Raw genomic sequence first — 18,204 nt, 5'->3', positions numbered from 1 at the left:
GGATCTTAGTTCCCTGACCAGGGGTTGAACCCAGGCCCCATCAGTGAAAGCACCAAGTGCTAGCCACTGGACCACCAGGAACTTCCCAACGATTCCTTTACTCTCGAATGCTATGCTATTTTCTAGCCAAAGCACCTAAGTGTGCTTGGTTAGATGTTAACAATTGCTGCTAAATCCTTGCAGTTATAAAGTAGACTTTAATGATGTCAAACTTAGGTTTAAGACTGTTCCCTTTTTAATCTTCCTCAGTCTCTTCCTTAAATGTTAACATTTCATATTGTCAGAATTTCTTGTGTTCTACAAGATAACCTATAATATATTTTATTTAAAAAAAATTAAACTAAGATTGTTTTTCCAAGAATAAGAATGGGTTTGTGTTCCTTTTCTTCCATATGATCCCCTACGTTTTGAACCCCATTGGAGTAGTGGTATAATAATAAGTATAATAAATGGCCGTGCGTGTGTACTAAGTCATATCAGTTGTGTATGACTCTTTGCGACCCTATGGACTGTAGCCTGCAGGAATCCTCTGTCCATGGGATTCTCCAGGCAAGAATACTGGAGTGGGTTACCATACCCTTCTCCAGGGGGTTGTCCTGACCCAGGGATCGAACCTGCATCTCTTATCTTCTGCATTGGCAGGCGGGTTCTTTACCACTAGTGCCACCTCAGAAGCTCATCTGCCTGTGTCTTGTCTGTGTGCTCAGTCGTGTCCAACTCTTGGCGACCCTTTGGACTGTAGCCCACTAGGCTCCTCTGTCCATGGGATTTTGCAGGCAAGAATACTGGAGTGAGTTGCCATTTCCTCCTCCAGGGAATCTTCCCGACCCAGGGATCAAACCCACATCTTCTGCATTGGCAGGTGGATTCTTTACCACTGAACCACCTTGGAATCCATGGAACAGAACAAAAAGAAATGAAATAATGAGTGTCATAGGGATTACACCATGATGACCATAGCTGTATGAGTGCAGGCATCAACCATAACTTTGAGAAGTACTCTTAAATTAGCATATAAAGTCCTGTGAATTAAAAAAAAAAAAACTACCCTTTTTCTGGCCTCATGAGATGTGGAAAGCAATAGAAGAGAGGGATAAGGAATCTTACTGGTTTCCAAGTATGGCAGTAATGGATGGTTGAAATTGCTGTTTACTTGCTGATTTTTTGTGAAATAAAAAAGTATTTGGGAGTTCCTGTTCATTCACTTATGAAATTATTAACCCTACCCCAGATTATATTGTCTACACAGTGATGTCATTGTGTACTAATGACTTGCAGTCAGTCACTCTCGTTAAAGAGTAAGTAACTTGTTAGTACATTGTGTTTACACACTGTTCTGGTTTTGGGGTTAATATTTATGAATATTGTCTTATCATTTTAAACAGCTTGAGTGACTGCAAGAACTTAGCGCATATTTGCCATGTTAGAAGGGTTACTTGCTAGTTAGTCTCCCTGTACCGTTCCCCCACTCCTAACCCCAGCACACATGCACAGTGTTACATAATTATGCCAACTGAGGGAGTAAGTGAGGTCTCTCAAAATTAGAACAGTTACTCTTTATGTGGGAAAGTTTAGTTCAGTCTGCTTGGATTTGGTTTGGCTTTGCAAAAGAGCAGGTGGAGAGATCAGCAGGAGGTGTTAGAAATCATTTTCATAATTTAGAATTCAATATATATGCCCTTTCATTTTTGTCAGTTTCTCCATAATATTTAAAATATTCTCTCTGTTTTCTGAACAGCTTGGTAGGTTGATCAAATAAATGATTCATTTGTTTTAAACAGGTCAAGGTGAAGATGTTCTTAAAGGGTCCCAGATCACGTATGTTACAGGTGTTGAAGGGGATGACGTTGTATCTACACAAGTAGCCACAGTAACCCAGTCTGGGCTGAGTCAACAGGTTACACTCATATCCCAGGACGGGACTCAGCATGTAAGTACCCACCAAACCCCAGACACATTAAATAATATTTCTCTGAGCCTGGGCTTGAAAGGCAGGTTGGGTCCCAGTTGGGGAAAGCCTTGAATTGGGGCACAAGGTTTGGAGTTTAGCTTGTGAGCAGTGCTAGATTTCCTGAAGAAAGAGACTCGTCTTGCTGAAAGAGACTCCATGCAAGGAGGTCTGTAAAGAGAGAAGGTTTGTCACTCTGTAGAATTCAGGTGGTGGTATGGGTATCTTTCAAAGGTAAGGTGATGAAGGTCAGAAACACAGTGAAAAGTAATGGGTCCACGTGAAACTTGGAAGGGATAGGTTGGGTGGCTAATTAGATCCCGGAGATAAGATTGAGAAATCAGCAGAGGTTTGGCTGAGGTGATGAGGACATCATTAAAAGATCTGGGGAAGTCAGTGATGGGGAAACCTGTAAAATTTCCAGGGTGTGGCTTTCTCCCTACTTGGAATCATGGGAGTTCACTTAACTAGCTTCAGAATTAATAGGAAGCTGTCTTGATTTCCTCAGGAAAAGCAATATAAGAGTTGTTCGACAGTCAGACTTGTCATTGTTTTCTAGATGCCACTATCCTAAAATAATTCAGACTTGATTTCATTTTTAAGCCCTCGCTAAGGTTGTCTTAATACCTGGTGGAAATAGATGCATGAGGTTCTTTATCCTCCAATACTGCCGCTTCCATGGAGAACTTTCTCTTTACCCATCTCTTTCAGAGCTTTACCTCCCATGGTTAATCTGCCCTTTGAATTGGTAACTCTTAAGGTGCCAGTGTTAGCTAGAAGCAGAATGGATTCAGGATAGGAACGTACAGAGCACTTGGACCATCCCATTCATCCCTCTCCTCCTCACTTTTGACATCAGTAATTCCACACAGTGCTCTTTGTCCACTGATTGGCATATAAGATTAAACAAATTTACTAACAGTTTTATTCTGGACAGATAGGGTGTCACTGGGGATTTGAGCAGGGAGCATAATGAAATTTGTTTGTTTTTTAGCAAGGTGACAAGGTTAGAGGATGATTAGGGAAGGGTTAGATAGCTAGAAAGTTGTATTATTGCCAAAAATTAGATGAGAGAAAAATAGAAGTCTAAATTGGCAGTAGAGATGGAGAGGAGGAAAAAGTATTTAAGAACTACTCAGTTTTTCTGATGATCTCTTTCTAAAAGAGTTTATTCCATTGTAAAATGATTATTTGCTCCCAGAGTAGACTTATACAAGACTTGCATGCGTGCATGCTTAGTCGTGGCTGACTCTTTGCACCCCCATGGACTGCAGCCTGCCAGGCTCCTCTGTCCATGGAATTTTCCAGGCAAGAATATTGGAATGGGTTGCCATTTCCTCCTCGAGGGGATCTCCTGATGCAGCGGTTGAACCTGCATCTCCCGCATTGGCATGCGGATTCTTTACCACTGAGCCATCTGGGAAGCCATAGGAGGCTTAGGCCCAGTCCTTAATAAAACTGACCAGATAAAGCAAGAAACATTGCTTGATTGTAAAATTCATTGTGTTGCAGGTCAACATATCTCAGGCTGACATGCAGGCCATTGGCAACACCATTACAATGGTAACACAGGACGGAACTCCCATCACAGTACCTGCTCATGATGCAGTCATTTCCTCAGCAGGAACACATTCTGTTGCTATGGTTACTGCCGAGGGTACAGAAGGGCAGCAGGTAATTGCTTTTTTCTTTTATATCAATCAGAACACATATCAATATCAAAATTGTTAGTCATAGATGTACGGTGTGATATTGTGCATGCTAAGTCACTTCAGTTGTATGTGCCTCTTTGCAACACTATTGACTGTAACTCACCAAGCTCCTCTGTACATGGGATTCTCCAGGCAAGAATACTGGAGTGAGTTTCCATGCCCTCCTCCAGGGCTCAAACCCATGTCTCTTATCTTTACCACTCACGCTGCCTGGGAAGTCCAGTGGTTAAGCATATAAACCTCAGATTGAATCTCAGTTTTAAAGCTTCTTAGCTACACAGCACTTTGAGTCTCAGTTTATTCTCATTTGTAAAATAGAATTGATTTTTGCATATACCCCATAACAGCCCATGGGATCACAAGAGTTAGATACAACTGAGCGACTGAGCACATGCACACACAAATAGTCATCTTCCCCCACCCTTTATATGGTAGTAAACACTATACTGTTTTTCACCTCCTTGTTTGTCTTTTTTACTCTTAATAATACATCTAGGACATCTTTCTATTTCTTTATATAGAGAATTTTCTCTCTTTTTTTTTTTTTTGGTAATTCTGGTGGTGCCACATGGTTTGCAGGATCTTAGTTCCCAACTGGGGATTGAACCTGGGCGCCAGAAGTGAAAGTGAAGTGTCCTAACCACTGGATGCCAGGGAATTCTCTCTCATTCTTTTTCTAAGCTATATCATGTTCCACTGTATGGACATGCCATAATTTATTTAAAGTCTTTGCGTATTTCAGACAACACATAATCTTGTGCACATGGGATTTTTTATGTGTGTGAATATATCTGCTGCTAGATAAATCCCTGGAGTGGAACTGCTGGCTGAAAAGACATACACATTTGTAATTGTGATAAGCATTGCCAAACTTCCTTTCTAGGGTTGTACACATCTACATTCATATCTGTAGCCTTTGAGAGTGCCTCCTCCCCTTTTGATGGTCAGCACAGTGGTACCAAATCTTATGTATCTCTTTGTAGTTTAATTTTTCATTTATCTTAAATGATTTTGGTTAATACATTTAAAAACTGTTCTTATGGGGTCTTCCCTGATGGTCCAGTGGCTAGTACTCTGTGCTCCCAAAGCAGAGGGCCCCTGTTTGGGGAACTAGATCCCACATGCTATAACTTAAAGATTCTGAATGCCATAACTGAAAAAAAAAAAGATCCTGCATGCTGCAACTCAGACCCAGCACAGCCAAATATATCAATAAATAAAGTTGAAGACATTACAACAACACACACACAAAAACTGTTGCTGTGCTATGCTGAAGACAATGCTAAGTTTCACTGCAGCTACTGTACCCTGTTCAATGAAAGGGTCTGTCAAAATTCATAGCTATTATTCTTCCTAAATTCATTTATAGATTCAGTACTATCACAATCAAAATTTCAGAAGGCATTTTTTAAGATATACATAACCCAATTCCAATATTTATATGAAAATGCAAAGGACCTAAAGAGAACATGGAAAGTCCTGAAAAAAAGAACAAAGTTGAAAGTCTTCTGCACCTTGAAATACAGGAATCAGAGTCATAAAGCTTCTAGAAGAAAAGTGAATGTTTTTGTAACCTTAGGATAAAAATTTCATAGGATACAAAATGCACTAACAATAAAGTTTTTTCTTTTTGGATAAATTGGACTTCTTCAAAATTACTTCTGCTTACAAAAGACAATATATAGAAAAAGATTAGGTAAGCCTTGAACTGGAAAAAAAATGTTCACACTTTATCTGACAGTGGACTTAAGTATTGAGAATAATATGAACAACCCATTAAAAATTAGCAAAATAAATAAAAATTGTAAATGAGCGAATCATTTGATTGCTTATTTGATCAGATCCCTCACAAAAGAAGATACATCAAAGGAAGTAACACAAAAAAGTGCTCAACATCTTTAGTTATCAAATAAATGTGAGTTAAAATCACAAAGATACCATTTCAGACACAGGGAAATGGCTAAAATAAAAAAGACTAATAGAACCAAACACTGGCAAAGATGAAGCAACTAGGACATTAACACTCTAGAGAGTGTAAAATAATACAACCAGGTTGGAGAACTCTTTGGCAGTTTCTTATAAAGTCAGACATACCTCTGCTCTATGACTCAGCAATTCCATCTAGAATACATACCATATGATTCCACTTAAATGAATGAAATCCAGGAACAGACAAGACAAATCCATGATGATAGAGATCAGAAAGTGCTGCTTGGGCTCAGGGAGGAAATTGATGGAATGGAATATGAAGGAACTGTTCAACATCTTGTTTTAAGTGGCGATTTCATGGTTGTATCTGTTAAAACTGAACATCACACCCAGGATTCATGCATTTTTGTTGTTTGCTAATTATACCTTATGCCAAAACAAATAAAAAATGTAACCACTAGGCCGTCTTTTGGAATCGTCCCACCTAATCGCTTTGCAGTCATGTCCATGGCTCTAGGATTCCTGGATGGGTTTATAGCCCAGCTTAAGTAAATATACCTGGTATGAGTTACAGTTGCAGGTCTAAAAAGATAGTGATCCTAAAGCAAGCATTCTTATATAGCTTATCTGCAGCCTATGGGCCAGAAAAGTTCTCAAGAGAGAAGGCTTTGAGGGCTAGAATGAAGCCAGTTTCCAGCAACTCAGGATATCACAACAGGGGGTTTTACTGGAGGACCTGCTGCTGCCATGACTCCTTCTGCTGTAGGAGAAGGAGTGGCCTACATGTAGGCCACTGGGCAATGTTGGGTATCCGCTGGGTTGTTTGCACACCCCACCCCTACTGCCGTGAATTATCTGTAACACTTAAATAACTATTTATTTTTGTACATGGGAAGAAAATAGTCCTTCCCTAAGTCTTTTTCTGTGTGTGTATAATTAAGGTAATTGTATTTCTCAGATTTATTTTTCCAGGTGCCTCTGGAAGCCTGGTTAGCAGGTACAGACTGAAGAGTTAGTGCTTTCTATCTATTTTAGCTAATTTCAGATTACAGAAGTAGTACACATTCTCAGTGGAATAAAATAAGAGAGTCTAGAAATAAATCCTCACATATATATCAACTATATTTTGACAGTCAGAATTTTACCATTCAGTGGGAAAGGTCTTTTCAACAAATGCTGAGAAACCTGAATATATCCACATGCAAAAAAAAATGAAGTTGGACCCTTACCTTATACCATATGTATAAAAATTAGCTCAAAAAGGATTTAAGAGCGAAAACTATGACACTCTTAGAATAAAACAGGCAAAAGTGTTCATGATCTTACTGCTTATGTATGACACCAGAAACACAAGCAGTGAAAGAAAAAAATAAATAAATTGGATTAGGAGATTATTGCTTACATATGACACCAAAATTATAGGAGATGAAAGAAACAAATTGAACTTCTTCAAAATTAAAAACACTTGATAGTTCCCTGGTAGCCTATTGGTTAGGATTCTGGCCTTTCACTGCCATGGCCTGGGTTCAGTCCCTGGTCAGGGAACTGAGAATCCTGGAAGCTGTGAGGCACAGCCAAAAAAAACAAAAAAATTTAAAACCACTTGTTTTAAATTTTAAATTTTAAAAAATTTTAAATTTTTTAAAACAAATCGAAAACCACTACCAAGAAAGTGAAAAACAGTCTATAGAATGAGAGAAAATATTTGCAAGTCATATCTGCTAAGGAATTAATATCTAGAATATATTTTAAAATAATAAAAATAATATTACAAAGGGAAAAATAGACTATATAAAGAATTCCTATAATTCAACGAGAAAAAAATAAGCAACCCAATTTAAAAATGAGCAAGGAACTTGAATAGACATTTCTCCAAGAAGATTTACAAATGGTCATTTAGCACATGGAAAGGTATTCAACATCATTTGTCATTAGGAAAATACAAATTAAAATCTCAGTGAGACCCCACTTCACCCCCATTAGGATGACTCTTATCCAAAAACAGAAAATAACAAATTTGGGGACAATATAAAGAAATTGAAACTTCTGTGTGTTGCTCATGGGAATGTAGCTGCTGTTGAAATCAATATGGTAGTTCTTTAAAAAGTTGAACATAGATAGATTTACATATGATCCAGTAATTCCACTTAAAGGTATGTACCCAAAAGAATTTGAAAATAGAGACTCAAACTAAAAATCAGCTATAATTCCTTGAGGTTAAAATAACTAGTCTCAACATTTAGGACTATTCATCTTGTTTTCTGTGTATATGCATGTGTGAAGAAAGTTAGGATTATATTACAATTTTGTATGCTTGTCATCCACTTAACACTACATCCTGAGCACTTTCTCATAATCAATTAAATGGTCTTTTAAAAGGATTTTTAATATTTATAAAATAATCCATCAAATGGATATACTATAGGGCTTCCCTGGTAGCTCAGTGGTAAAGAATCTGCCTGCAATGCAGGATATACCATCATGTATTAATGCATTCCACATACACAGATTGTTCTGCAAGTCTCTGATTATTTTCATGGGAAACAAATTCTAGACATGGAATTATTAGATTAATGGTATGAACTATGTTAACCTTCTTCTAAAAAGAATATTGCCAAATTCCTTTCTGGAGAGTTTTAATAATTATGCCATGGATCTAAAAGTATTCTTATTTCACTGTACTCTTGGTAGCTCTGAGGATTTTGTTTTTTACATTTGCATTATTCAAAAGCAAAAGATAAGTTATATCAATTGTCAGTGAGGTTGAACATGTTTTTCATATTAGCCTGCAGTTGTTTTTTCTTCATTGAGGTAAAATTTATATACAGTGAAATGCATAGATTTTTTTTTTCCCCACATCATGTGGTTTGCAGGATCTTAGTTCCCCAACCAAGGATCACACCTGGGCTCCTGGCAATAGAAGCACAGAATCCTAATCACCCGACCACCACCTGCACAGATCTTAAGTTTACAGTTTAGTGAGTTGTTAAACATACACACCCATCCCATCCCAAACAAGACCTAGAACATTTCTATCACTCCAGAAAGTTCTCTTGGTACCCCTTCCAGTCAGTCTCCACCTAGTTGTTCTGATTGTATTATCTTGTCTGTTCTTGAATTTTGCATAGTGAAGCCAGAGTATGAACTCTCCTGTGTTTTTTTCTTTAACATAACATTTTGGAGATTTATCCATGTTTTTGTTTATAACATGAGTTCCTTCATTTTTATTGCTAAGCAGTATTCTGTGGTTAGGAGTGTATCACAATTTGTTGATAGATTCTCCCTTTGATGAACAAATATTTAGGCTGCTTCTAGTTTTTTTTTTTAATTAAGAATTAAGATGGTGGTAAAAATTCTTATACAAGTATATTTGTAGATACATATTCTCATTCTCTGATTAATAACCTGTTAGTGGAATTGGTGAGTCATCGGGTAGAGGTATATTTAACTTTATATGAAAGTGTCAAGCAGTTCTTCAAAGTGGTTTGACCCCACTCACACTAGTTCTGTTTGTTTCATATCATCAACATTTTGAGTTGTTGCTATTTAAAAGTTTAGCTATTCTAGTGGATGTGAAATAGTATATTATTGTGGTTTTAATTTGCACGTAGGTTAATTTCTTGAAAGAGAAAATGTTAGTTGCTCAGTTGTGTTCGACTCTGCAACTCTAGACTGTAGCCTGCCAAGCTCCTTTGTCCATGGAATTCTCCAGGCAAGGATACTGGAGTGGGTAGCCATTTCCTTCTCCAGAGAATCTTCCTGACCCAGGGGTCGTACCTGGGTCTCCCACATTGTGGGCAGATTCTTTACCATCTGAACAACCAGGAAAGCCCTGATAATTTCTTAATATCATATTTGTTCTATCAGTTACTAAGAAAAAGTAATTAATATCTTCAACTATGATTGTGGATTTGTCTCCCTTTTAGTTGTTAGCTTCTTTTTTTACTTCCAGGTTTTTGAAACGCTGTTATTAGATGTGTACATATTTCATTTTAATTCCTCAAATGACTTCATAATTATACCCTTTGTTACTTTTCTGAGGTTGCCCCAGGGATTAAAATGTGCATCCTTAAGTTATTGTGGTCTACTTAGACTTAAGATTGTTACTACTTTACATAAAACCTTGAAACAGTATATTTTCATTTATGTCCCTACTCTTTGTGCTGCTGTAATTTATTTTATATTTACAGATATTAAAACCCTCGCATGGAGAAGGAAATGGCAACCCACTCCAGTATTCTTGCCTGGAAAAGTTCATGGACAGAGGAGCCTGGTGGGCTGCAGTCCATGGGATTACATGACTGAGCATGCGTGCATGAGGGTGGAGGGAGATGGGTTGGTAGCAATAAACTGGTAGAACTTAAAAAAAATAAAAACCCCGCAGTGCAATATTATTTTTTAGCATAAGCTGTTAATCTTTTAAGTAAGTTACAAGATGATGGGAAACATAGTATTTTATACTTATCTGCTGGTTTATAATTTCCAGTGCCTCTTATGCCTTTTTGTAGATTTGAGTGTCCATATGACATCCGTTTGGCCTGAAGGATGTATTTTATTTTTTAAATTAATTAGTTCATTTTGGCTGTGTCAGGTCTTAGTTGTGGCACACAGGATCTTTCCATGCGGTTCATGGACTCTGGTTGTGGTGCAGGCTCCAGAGTAAGCAGGCTTCAGTAGTTGTAGCATGTGGGCTCAGTAGCTGCAGCACTTGGGCTTAGTTGCTCTGCAACATGTGGGATCTTAGTTCCCCAACCAGAGACCAGACCTGTGTCCCCTGCTTTGCGAGGCAGATTCTTTATCACTGGGCCACCAGGAAAGTCCCCTGAAGGATATACTTTAGCATAATTTGTAGTGCAGATCTACAGTGACAAATTCTCTGGTTTTGGTTATTTGAAAACATGTTATATTGCCTTTCTGTTTGAAACATATTTTTGTCTTGAAGGATATTTTTGCTAGATATAGAATTGGTGGGTTTTTTTTTTTCTTTCAGCACTTTAAATTGTCTCTGTCCTTCATTGTTTCTGATGAGAAATCAGCCATCTTCATATCATTGTTCCCCTGTATATGATACACCAGTTTTTCCTCTGGCTATTTTCTAGACTCTTTATATTTGCTTTTTAGCAATGTGATTATGGTGTGGCCTTCTTTGTGTTTATCTGGTAGGTTCCTTATATGTAATTGTAAGACAACACATATAATATTATGAAACATATAATAATGTTTTTTGTAGAGGAGGGTGTTTTTTTTTTTATCAAATTTAGGAAAAGTTAGGCCGTTATTTCATCGAAAGTTTTTATTCTGCCTCATTGTTTCTCTTTTACTTCTGGGTCTCTAAAGTATATGTATATTAACTTGGTGTTTTCCCACAAGTTTCTGGGGACGCATTCTTTTTTTTTCTTAGTTCTTCAGATAGATAATTCTTATTGCTGTTTGAGCTCACTGACCTTTTCTTTTAACATCACCATCTTTAACAGTAATCTTTTATTAGGCCCATTTAGATAACTTTGGATATTGTCATTTTTGACTGTAGAATTTACTTTTTTATAGTTTTCATTTATTTACTGAGACTTCCCTTTGTGTGAATTCCATAAGCCTTGACTCTGGGTTACATTTTCCTCTTCTCATGTGTTGTAATTTTTTATTGTATTCTGGATATTGTGGATGATACATTAAGGGGATTTTTAATTTGGTTATCTTCCTCTGAAGAATATTGATTTTATCAAGTAGTTACTTGTGGAGGCTGGGTTTTGTACTTTATTAAGGTAGGTCTGTTTTGGTTTTGCCATTTGGTCTCAGGATGAATCTTTAGTCCTGGGACAAAGTCTTTACTCTGAAAGTGTAGCTCTTAAGGTTTCAGTGGAAAGCCTGAGGTGTTTTCCAAGCCCTTAAACTTGGTGGGGTTGAAATTCTAAATTCTCTCTGCCCTGTGGTGAGTGTCACTGAATCCTCTTCTCAGCTTTTTAGCCTTCTAGCTGTTGCTTTATTCCATATTTATTGACACCTCCCCAACACATTTGCAGTTCTGAGGTCTTAAAGAATTGAGAGGAACTTATACACAGGTTTGGGGGGTTCCCCTTCCTCTGGTTTTCTCCTTTCTAGGATATCCCTTTCAATATATAGCCATTCTGGCAGCCCTGGACCTCATTATCTGATACCATAAGTTGCCTACTCTCAAGTGGAAAAGCTGTTGAAACCGATGTGACCCAGTGTGGTTCCCTTCTTTTGAGAATCTCGTCCATTTCCGGCCTGCTTTTCACCATTCACCAATGCCTTCAGATGGTTGCTTTTTCATATTTTTTTTGACACTTTATGATTGTTACCTGCAGGAAAGGTTAGTCGAATATAAGCTACTCCCCTGTTGTTGGACTGAAATCTGTTGCTGGACTATGGACCAGTACTGGGATTGATCTAAGCTAAATATCTATTAGCACTAAAATCTAGCATTCTTACTGGATTAAATGGCCAAGTAAAATAGTAATTTCAGTTTTTAACTATTCTTTCTCTAAGTTTGGCTGAACAGAATTCTTAAATATCATATGACATGTAGTTGATGCTATTTTCTATGTTATTATCTACATAGAAAAAGCTGCATTCGAAGTTTAAGAGCCACAAAAGCACTTTTAACCACTCTGACTAGATGCTTCAGGAACAAGATAGAAAGATTCCATGGGATCTAAAAGAGGAAGTGACTGTGACAAAATATGTTGCTGGGAATTAATTCCCTGGTAATCCAGTGGTTAGGATTCCATGCTTCCACTACAGGGGTCATGGGTTCAATCCTTGGTTGGAAAACTAAGATCCCTCATGCCGTGTAGTAATGTTCCTGGTACTTTGTTTTCCCAGTTAATGGAAATGCTTTTTTTTTTTTTTTGGCCATGCTGTACAGCTTGCTGGGATCTTAGTTCAATTCCCTGACCAGGGCTGGAACCCAGACTCATGGCAGTAAAAAAGCTGAGTCCTAATTACTGGACCACCAGGGAATTCCCAGTGGAAATCTAATTTTATTTTTATTTATTTTTAATTTTAAAATATTTTTATTATTTAAAATTATTTTTAGTTTTAATTTTTTTTGTTTAACTTAAAAAGTTTAATGGAACTCTAATTTTTTTTAAAACCTTTTATTTTGTATTGGGGAATGGCTGATTAACAAACAATGTTGTGATAGTTTCAGGTGAACAGCGAAGGGACTCAGCCATACCTATACATGTATCCATTCTCCCCTAAACTCTCCTCCCATCCAGGCTGCCACATAACATTGAGCAGAGTTCCCTGTGTTATATAGTAGGTCTTTTTTGGTTAATGGAAATCTAATTTTTAGTGCAACAGATAAACAGGAGAAAATAGTGTATCTACCACTGATCCAAACTCAGGAATAAATAGACATTTCAGGTATAAATTAATCCACGTGTGTAACTTCCCAGGCAGCTGCCTAGGGATATTAGAATCTAGGCACAGTCACGTCTCTTCTGTTTAATGGAACCTGACATAGCGAATCCACTTTCTCAGTGTCCTCTATCCTGTTTTGATATTGGCTTGCTTCATAACTTTAGATAAGTCCCTTCTTTCTGAGTGTCAACTTTCTCAAAAAAGAGGAGTCCATGGGAATTCCCTGGCAGTCCAGTAGTTAGGACTCTGCTCTCACTGTTGAGGTCCCGGGTTCACTCCCTCATAGGGGAACTAAAATCCCACAGTCTGGGTGGTTCAGTCAAAACAAAAAAGAGAGGAAAAAAAGAGTTCAGAATAGACAATATGTAAGATCTTTTCCAGCTTTCAGCTTCTACAAGTCTATGGTCAGAAGGGAGGATTTCCTTTTGAATTTGAAGACAGTCCCTTGCATTAAATGGATTTTAACCTATTTAAATCATAGTTATAATTCTTCTGTGTATTTTTTAAGGTTGCAATCGTGGCTCAGGACTTGGCAGCATTCCACACTGCATCATCAGAAATGGGGCACCAACAGCATAGCCATCACTTAGTAACCACAGAAACCAGACCTTTAACCTTAGTGGCAACATCCAACGGCACCCAGATTGCAGTTCAGGTGAGTACAATGGCAGCTGTCCTCTGTCGACAGCAGTGCTGTTCAGTCCTCAGCCCTGTCGCTGTACTCTGATGCATAACACTCACAGAGGCAGGGCACAGAATAATCAATAGTACTTAGCTCCTTTAAGGAAATTGCTGTGTTTGAAATAATTTCAAATTGACTAAAACTTTGTTTGCTACTATCTTTGCATATTCTAGGGGAATTTATAACAAGAAGTATAAAGCTCCTGGTATATACATCCCTGTGTGTACCTGACCAGGCATCTTTACTGTCAGAATAAAAGTTTAATTAGGCAGGATTCTATAAAGCATTTCAGAGTTATTCCTTGGAAATGAGCCTCCTGTAAACATAGACTCCCAAGTTAATCCTCAAAAAAGTCCCTGCACAACAGCTGTATTTTATGGTGGGGAATGTCAGAAGACTATGAAGAATACATTCTCTGGGAAGTCACTGCATTCAGAGAATCTAGAATGTGAGGTGTAGATTACCTTTCTTTGGGAAGTTTGTTTTGTTTTTTTTTAACATATTTACTTGGAAAAGGGTTAGAATGCACTCAGGAAAATGCCAGCTGTTGGTTTTAATTTAGTTTATGGGCATGAAGATAAAGGCTCATGAAGCTCTCTATCTCCAACAGAAAGGATAAGCATCTTTTTGTTCCTTGCCTGTGTGAAGATTTATCAAAAGCCTATATAAAGAAACTGCATTATTCTCCCCAGCAGGAATTTTTGTGTTTTGTGGATGAGCATTAGTACTATAACAAGCCCAGGTGTTAGAATTATAGAGAGAAATTTTACTTCTGGCATATTATATTTCTTTGGCATTATCTTGACTGTGGCTTTGTGTATGTTCCTGTTTCAGCTTGGAGAACAGCCATCTCTGGAAGAAGCCATCAGAATAGCATCCAGGATCCAGCAAGGAGAAACGCCGGGGTTGGATGATTAATCCTCAGAACAATGGAGCAATAAAGCCAGAGAAGCCTTTCATCTTCAGGCAGCAGAGATCCATGAAGCCCAGACCCAGGAAAATTAGAAATTTTCCATTCTCGAAACACTGTACACATTTTTATGCAAGAGTGGAGAACATTTTATTCTTGACACTTTTGTGTATATAACCCTTGGAATAGATTTCCCAAACTGATGTATTGTGTACAAGGAAGTATGAAATTAGGGCAATACAGTTAATTTTTTATGTTACTCTTTTATCAGATTGCAAACTCCTAGAGTCTACGTGCAAGACCAGTGAAGTCTTACGGAGTCTTATGATGGATTTTTAACTTACTGTGAAAAAAATAAATAAATAAAGGCTGTATTGAAAATGTCAAAGGTTCTATACGTCAAACAATCATAATTCCAAAAGCCATCATGGATAATAAAGGATGTAAAGCCTTCAGATATTTCCCTCAGCTAGTAGAGTGTCTGCAGTTTTTGTTCTACTGTATACTTGTCCATTTTTATTTGTATTAAATATCTCACGGTTTGAAGACTATTCATTACAGTTTTCCACCCCTGTTAAATACCAGCTCTGCAAGCTGAAGTGCTAATTATATTAGCATTACATTGGATTATGTATAAAATTACAAAGTTTGGTTATTTAAAATTAAAAAGTTAAATCCAGTGCTTCTGTTTTGTTAAAGATGATTTCCTGAGTGTTCAGTTTTTTGTTACTGTTTCTTAAAAATAATGAACTATCAAAGCTTGACCACAGGCTGGAGCCCAGAATAATAGTGCTATAATTGGAAATGGCTTTACTCTGAAAATTAGGTTAGTGGGTTGGTGTAAATTATTTATTTTTGCTTATGTACTTTTGTTTTAAAGCTTATTTACCCTAAAGTTTATTATTAATTTTGAATACAGCAATTTTTAAAATGTTACCTTTATATTTGTTTCATTAAATTGGTATGGGGTGGGGGGAAGAGTAGAAAACACCACTAATGTAATAGGTTAAAATACAATATATATAGAGAGAGTATATTAATGTATCAAGCACAATAAGTACTTTTCCATACATATTTATCTGCTCATAACAGGATTTTGTGAGATATGTAAGATTTAATACCTCTGTTTGTACATGAGAAAGCTGAAGGTTCAAAGAAGTTGTGTCTTCCCAGGACTGTGGTGAGGCAAGGCAAAGACTTGAGAAGCCAGACTGACTCCCACGTCCAGGGTGTTTTTTTTTTCACCACACCACAACTGCCTTCTCAGATGATAACTTGTGGCAGAGATTATGTATATGAGCTTTGGTGATTTCTTTTGTTTTAATTTCTGGTGGCATGCCAAATCTCAGTTCCTTAAACAGGGATGGAACCCATGCCCCCTGCAGTAGAAGTGCAGAGTCTTAACCACTGGACCTTCAAGGAAGTCCCAAGCTTTGGTGGGGATTTATGATTGCCCAGTGACCGGATGAGCACCTGAAAAACCATCTCTAATGTTAGAGATTCAGTGTAGGGGCCACCAAGTTCCAAAAAAGGTGGGGGGAGGGTGTGTGAGGGTTGTCCTGTAAGAATCACTTCTCTGCTGTTTTCACCATGCTTTGTTGGCCAGAGAGCTGAAACAGGGCTGTTTTTCATTTCAAGCTTTACAGTAAAAAAGGAAAAATGTTGTGCTGTTTTATTTAATATAAATGTTATCTTTGATCAGGTTCTTTGAAGTCTTGCTAAGAAAGGTCATGACTTAGTCATTTGAAATGGGAAACCCGGCAGGGTTGGGCAGGGGGGATTGGCTGCTTCCTTCAAAGCTCTTCAAAGATATATAACATTAGAAAGGTCTTAGTCACCCACAGTCTCAGTCTTCATTCTTGACAGAGACATTTAAATACACAAGTCCCAGCTGAGGCTCAAAAAGGGGTCAGTATGGGGCAGGGGCAGGGGTAGGGGTGGGATAGAAGAAGAACAGGATCTTGAACTGTGCACCCACCTTCCACTCCTCCAGGGACTGGCTGCCAACCCGGAGGTGCTCCGCTGAGCCCAGCTGGGTCTGCTGTGAACGAATACCCAAGCCTTCCTAGGCTTTGCCTTTCACCTGCCTTTGTTTAGAATTGAGGGTGTTCATCCCTCACGCCAGCTCCTCTGCCTGGATTGGAGAGAGCTGAGCTAGATGCTGCAGGTGGGCCTGATTTTCCCTCAGCTCAAAAGAAATTGCCTTCCTAATAGCACCAGAGAATAGGTCAGGGGGTGCTGCTGGTTTGTCCCCTGACTTCCTGGGAAAGGAACTCAGGAGCATAGTGTATTCCCCCAAGGGAAGACTCCAGCTGATGCACTGAGAGTTGCAAGTAAAGCTGCTGTGGGGTTTCTTCTCAGCCCGCCAAAGTTGAAGAGTCCCCCCAAGATACTTGATGAAACTAGAGTACATCTTTTTTTTTCTCCCCCAGCTGCCCCACGACTCGCAGAATCTTAGTTCTCTGACCGGGTATTGAACCCAGGGCCATGGCGTTGAAAGAGCCAAGTCCTACCCACTGGACTGCCTGGGAACTCCCCCAGGGTACATCTTAGCAGATGTAGCTAGTTGGAGCATAACCCTCTGCAATATGATCCAGACAATGCTCAAGGCAAGCCTTTCAGTCCAAGAAACCCGCCCCCACCACGCCAACTCAATCCCAGACACAACTTGAAGCCACTACAAAGAAAAAGTACATTGGCTACAGTCTGCACTCCAATTTAGGAAACAGAAGGATTTGGCTTCCTTAATCCTCTACAGGTGGCAGCTACGCAGAGGGCCACACTTCTCCCTGTGCCCCTGCACTTGACCCCCAGGTCATTAGGGGCAAACTAATGGACAGTCTCACATCATGCCCTGGGACTAGGGAACTTGGGAAACCATGCACTCAGAGATGACATGAGCTGGATTCCATGTCTCATCCCAAGGAATTTACATCCCAGTGTTTCCTGGCTCGGACAAGTTGTAGACCAGTCGACCAACAGTGGGTGGGGAGTGGGAGGGTGAAAGGAAAGGGGTGGAGCTGGAGTCTATTGACAGAAAGAAATGAAAGGGAACAGGAAGGACACGAGGCTAGGCTGCCTCAGCCCCTCCACTGTAAGCACTTCTACAGTTAACTAGGTTTCCTTCAGGAATGAGGGGGTCTTTCAAAGAATACTCCAGCCAAACACACTCTTTTCTTTGGCCTGAGGAACAGGGTGTGTGACTAGTACTGTTGAGGGCCCTGCACTTGGGGCTAAATGCACTGTGGTTGCAGTCTTAAAATTCTTAATCATTTTATCTTTGATTTTGTGTCAAGGGAAGTCTCCCGGAACCAACAACGGAGCAGGCAGGCACGGCGGTGGGGGGTCATCCTTGGAGCCTGACCTTACACAGTCACATTCCCTACGGCCGCCATGGGTGGGTTCTCACTGCTGCTCCCCTGCCTGGCAGGGTCTGATGCCAGTGCAGGAAGGTGGGTGTTGGGGGCATGGTGGTGGCCATCCCCACCTACTGAGCTCATCCCAGCTCTGAGTTCTAATGATGCTTGGCAGTAGCCTGTGTGCTGTAGGCTGGGGTGGCAGGACTGTGGAAAGGGGAAGCTGGCAGCTGTTAGGCCAAAGAGACCACCCCCTCAGGCACCCATGAGGTCCTATGGCC

At 39.1% G+C, this 18,204-nt stretch overlaps 1 protein-coding gene across 12 annotated transcripts in view; it reads left to right on the top strand.

Moving 5' to 3' along the window:
* The window catches only part of ZNF143 (zinc finger protein 143), a 56,464-nt gene extending 41,218 nt beyond the window's left edge, over nucleotides 1–15,246 (top strand). For all 12 annotated transcript variants that reach the window (XM_081540702.1, XM_081540701.1, XM_081540697.1 and 9 more), the window contains 4 exons: nucleotides 1,782–1,930; nucleotides 3,461–3,622; nucleotides 13,484–13,630; nucleotides 14,492–15,246. In XM_081540702.1, the coding sequence (XP_081396828.1) occupies nucleotides 1,782–1,930; nucleotides 3,461–3,622; nucleotides 13,484–13,630; nucleotides 14,492–14,575 (542 nt within the window). In that variant the 3' untranslated portion in view covers nucleotides 14,576–15,246. The remainder of the gene's footprint in view (nucleotides 1–1,781; nucleotides 1,931–3,460; nucleotides 3,623–13,483; nucleotides 13,631–14,491) is intronic.
* Nucleotides 15,247–18,204: the final 2,958 nt, after the last annotated feature.

Source organism: Giraffa tippelskirchi, chromosome 11, assembly GCF_054371585.1.
Source record: "Giraffa tippelskirchi isolate mGirTip1 chromosome 11, T2T-mGirTip1v1.2.pri, whole genome shotgun sequence".
NCBI classification, from domain to species: domain Eukaryota; kingdom Metazoa; phylum Chordata; class Mammalia; order Artiodactyla; family Giraffidae; genus Giraffa; species Giraffa tippelskirchi.
This window is presented reverse-complemented; position numbering and strand designations above follow the sequence as displayed.